Genomic DNA, 4,320 nt, shown 5'->3' with positions numbered 1-4,320 from the left:
CTACAGATTTCTGATCATCATCTCCTATATCAGAAGAAGATGAGGAAGTAATGTCAGCCTGCTTCCTTTTAGTGCTTGTTCTCAAGGAGTTTCTCATTTTCTCCTTTATACTGCCTGCCTTCTTTTTAGCTAAAGCTCTTTGTTTCTTCAGGTTTTTATTATCTTCAGAACTTTCCTCAACATCAGAAGATGAGCCACTTTGTACTTCCTTGCTATTTCTATTTGAATTTAAATTCCTTCTTTCCCTTAATTCTATTCCTTTTGGTCTCTTATCAGAAAAATCACAATCATCTTCTTTCATGGAATATTTTTCTGTATCAGATGATGAACAATCCTGTCTCTTCCCTGAACTCTTTTCAGGCAAGTTGAACCGTTTCTTCTCTCTACTGGATGTTCCATTCTTACTCCTCTTATCTTCTGAAGAGTCACAACTTTCTCTTTTCCCTGGTAACTTCTCAGAATTATCAGATAATTCACCCTTCTTTTTAGAAGCTTTATCTTTAATTTTTTTGCATTTCTTTTCCCCATCAGCTGAGCTCTTATTTTGTTTTATGCTTTTAGGAAAGTCACAAATTTCTTCTCCCTCAGGTAATTTCTCAGTAGTATCAGATGATGATTCATACTCTTGTTCCATCACTTTTTTATTCAAGTCTGCAGTTTTCTTTTCTTTTTCTTCAATTTCCTTTTTGCTCTGCTCGTTATCATCTTCAGAGGATTCATCACTCTGTTCTTTCTCTGAGAACTTCTCAGCAACATCACATAAGCCACCCAGTATTTTCTGACACATTCTGGTTCGCTGGTGCTTACTCTTTCCTTTAGATTCAGCAACCTTTTTATCTTCTGGAGAATTAAAACTCTCCTCTTTCCCAGAACAAAGCTTATCAGCACTCTCTGAGGAAACATTGGGCTGCTGCTTCTTAGAGAGGCGATCTCTCAATTCCATGATGGTCTTGTCTTTATCAACTGTGCCTTCTGCTGAAGAGAAATTCTCTCTCTCTTGTTTCCTTTCAACATCATCAGATGATCCTTCCTGTGCAGTCCTCAAACTTTTATGACCTTGATTATCCATTCCTTGTTTGCTGTGTTTTTCATCTTCAGAAGAATCATAATATTCTTTATTTGGAACTCTTTTTTTGGTTGTTCTGGCAGTCCCAATTTTACTCATTCTCTTTATCTCTTTTTCTAATTCTGAGTCATAATTAGAAGATTCAGACTGGTTTTGCCGTTTCTTTTTAGAAATTATAGCCTTTTTAACTGATTTACCTTTCTTAATATCAAAATCTGAGCCAGAAGTAGAACTTTTTCGTTTCCTTTTTCTTTTATCATCTTTCCCTCTTTGAATCTCTGAATAAAAAGTCTTCTTGTTATTTGTATGAGGTTCATTAATATCAGTATCTGAAGAACTGTGACTCATACTGGGCATGTCTTTGAGGATTGTCAGCATTTCGTCAGAATCTGAAATGTGATCCACAATCTCTGACTGCTTAGATTTAGGCAATTTATTAGGTTTAGGATTATCTATAGCACTGTCAGAAGAATTCCGCTTATCCTTTTTTCTCATTGGAACCGAAAGTTTTTGTTGCTCCTTAACTGTTTCATTATTTTCTTCATCTGAATTAGATGTTGTACGGTTGGTTTCTGTCTGTCGCCTCAAAGGTGTAGTCTTTACACGCGGGGATCTTCGAAGATCAGATTCTTCTGAAAGTAACGGAACTTCACTTTTAGCCAAATGCTCATTATCATTCTTTTCCTGTCCAAGTTCACAGTTCTCTGGCTTAGGGTTCAGACAAGAACTTTTATAGCTATCTTTATCTTGTGGAACTTCCTGACAATCAGCACCTTTAATTGGGGAAATAGAAAGGGAAACAGGGGTGAGTTTAACATATAATTCTTTTGTTACTTTAGCTGTTGTTTTTGATTTAATACCTCCTCTGTTGTCTTTTGAAGTAATATTTAATTTTACAGAAGTCTCCAGTTCTTGTTCAGTTCCACTGTTGCCATCTCCCTGATACTCTGCTGAACTCTGAACTTCCATAGCAGTCTCAAGATTTTCAAAAATGTCTTCTGGAACTGAGGAAGGAACAGACACAATATCCATGTCTAAGTCTTCGGCAGTGTTACTAGGTTCATACTGAGGTTCTTTTTTATCAGATTTCTTATGTTCAGTACTGTCATTTTTATGTGCTCTTTGTTCCTCTACTGCAACACTCTGACCTATATGCTCACTATCCACCTGCTTTCTTGACAGTTTACCTTCTGATTTTGAAATATCCTTCCTTTCCAAAACACAAGGTTTTTCTCCTTTTCTTACTTTTGTTTCAGACTTAGCATCTATGACTTTATGCTCTTTGGTATTTTTCTCTTTGTTTACAGCATCCAAAGCTTGAATCTCTGAATTCAAATCTTCTTCTAATGCAAGATGAGCTTTCTTGATATCAGCCAACACAGACTTAAAAGCCTTAAGCTGACGTAACTTTGTAGCAGAATTGATTTCTGAATTATCTGTTGCCTGCTTCAAAAATTTAACGTAACTGGAATTCATGTTGGCAGTAGTCTCAATCAGTTTTTTTGCCTTCTTAATCATGTCCTTGGGCACAATTAGTGCTGAATAAGAGTAGGTTACAGAACCAGAATATGAATCATCTAACTTCTTTTCTTCTCCATTACAATTTGAACTGTTTTTCTTTGGAGAAAATCTGGGTGCATGCTCATATACTTTACTAGTCTTTTCATTGTCAACTTTTATCTTCTTCTTATTTTGTTGCAACAACTGTTCTAAGTTTTCAAATACGCTGTTACACGCCGTGACCAAGTCCAACAAAGGCTCTGGGTGACAAATGTAGCAATACCATTGGTTGTTTTCATCCATTATTGTAGACAGCTCCTTTCGACCAAGGTTGCGAAGAATGCACTTCTTACAGAAGGCATTATGGCAAAAGTCACAACAAATTAAGTTTCCACCTTCTGCACACCATCTGCAATTATTTAAAGATTAAAATATTATTCAAAAATGAAACTCATTTTAAATCTTTATAGTACTAAACCAATTAAAATTTCTTGCCAACAATTTAATAGCAAAGTAATTTAGGTCATTTACTTATTCTTTGTTAGAGAATTAAGATATAAATCAAGGGCTATGTGGAAAAGAAAACCTTCCATTAAAGATATCAATGATGATACCACAAAAAAAAAAAAAAAGATTTAATAACAGACTATATAAGAATTTTCCCTCAAGTAGACAACACTGAATTTTAGTTCATCTTGATTTATTACCTACCTACACTGTTCATCCATTCCATCTGAGTCACGACTAATATCATCACTCATGTAATATTTAAAGCAATTCTATTAAAAAAAAGAGAGAGAAAGGGGAAATTTACTCAAAATTTTTAACATTCTTAAAGGAGAAAAACTTCATTTTTTTAAGTCATTAAAAAAGTAAAGGGAATGTATCTATATATGTGTGTGTATGTGTGTTTTAGAGAATCAAAGCAAAAACACTGTGCCACCCCAACTAGTACTTTAGAGACACAAGAATAGCTCAAGAAATTAAAACAGATTTCCATATCATCAAGTACCACTGTTCCGTATATAAAAATTGATAGAAGATTTTGGTAAGGCAAATTTCTGATCTCATATGGCTAGCTACCAAGGATCTACATAAAAATGTATTAGATTTGTTGTTACTTAATACTAATTTAATAGTCATCATATATAAACAGCTACTGTGTGTAGAACTGAGCAATAGTATCCTTTTCTGCCCTATGTTATCTTTAAATCTCCAACACCTACTGTGTAAGATAGGCAGTATTACTGCCCAATTTGAGAGACAAGGCTTTGGTTCATTAATATGTAAATAAATCTCCAAAAGTCATACAATTACAAAGGCAAAACTGATATTCAAATCCAAATCTGTCTGACTTTAAATTCCTTCTCACTGGAACTAAAGAAAAGGGAAGGTTCCATGACCACTGATGACAACTACTGATTACTGACCTGGACTCAATAGATTGGCCTTTGAAAAAAAACAATTACATATACAAGAAAAAAGGAATGCACATTACAAATCCAATAGATGCAAAATTCAGCTGTCACAATTTAAAACTAGAAGCCTGACTGAACTGAATTCAAGAAAAGGAAGGACACAAATTACTGCCTCTTAGGCAGTAAATTTAGCTTAAGTTGGTCTGCTGCTGCTAAGTCACTTCAGTCATCTCCAACTCTGTACGACCCCATAGATGGCAGTCCACCAGGCTCCCCCGTCCCTGGGATTCTCCAGACAAGAACACTGGAGTGGGCTGCTATTTCCTTCTCCAATGC

At 35.1% G+C, this 4,320-nt stretch overlaps 1 protein-coding gene across 1 annotated transcript; it reads right to left on the bottom strand.

The window, feature by feature from the left end:
• Positions 1-4: 4 nt before the first annotated feature.
• On the bottom strand, positions 5-3,378 carry ATRX (alpha thalassemia/mental retardation syndrome X-linked; the record flags this gene model as incomplete). Its single annotated transcript, XM_010833225.1, has 3 exons — positions 3,278-3,378; positions 1,927-2,975; positions 5-1,839 (listed from the first exon to the last, which is right to left on the bottom strand). Coding segments are annotated over exons 1-3 (2,934 nt in total), but the record flags the coding sequence as incomplete, so codon positions are not given.
• Between the last annotated feature and the right edge of the window lie 942 nt (positions 3,379-4,320).

This window comes from Bison bison, unplaced genomic scaffold (assembly GCF_000754665.1).
Source record: "Bison bison bison isolate TAMUID 2011002044 unplaced genomic scaffold, Bison_UMD1.0 scf7180017863297, whole genome shotgun sequence".
Taxonomy (NCBI): domain Eukaryota; kingdom Metazoa; phylum Chordata; class Mammalia; order Artiodactyla; family Bovidae; genus Bison; species Bison bison.
This window is presented reverse-complemented; position numbering and strand designations above follow the sequence as displayed.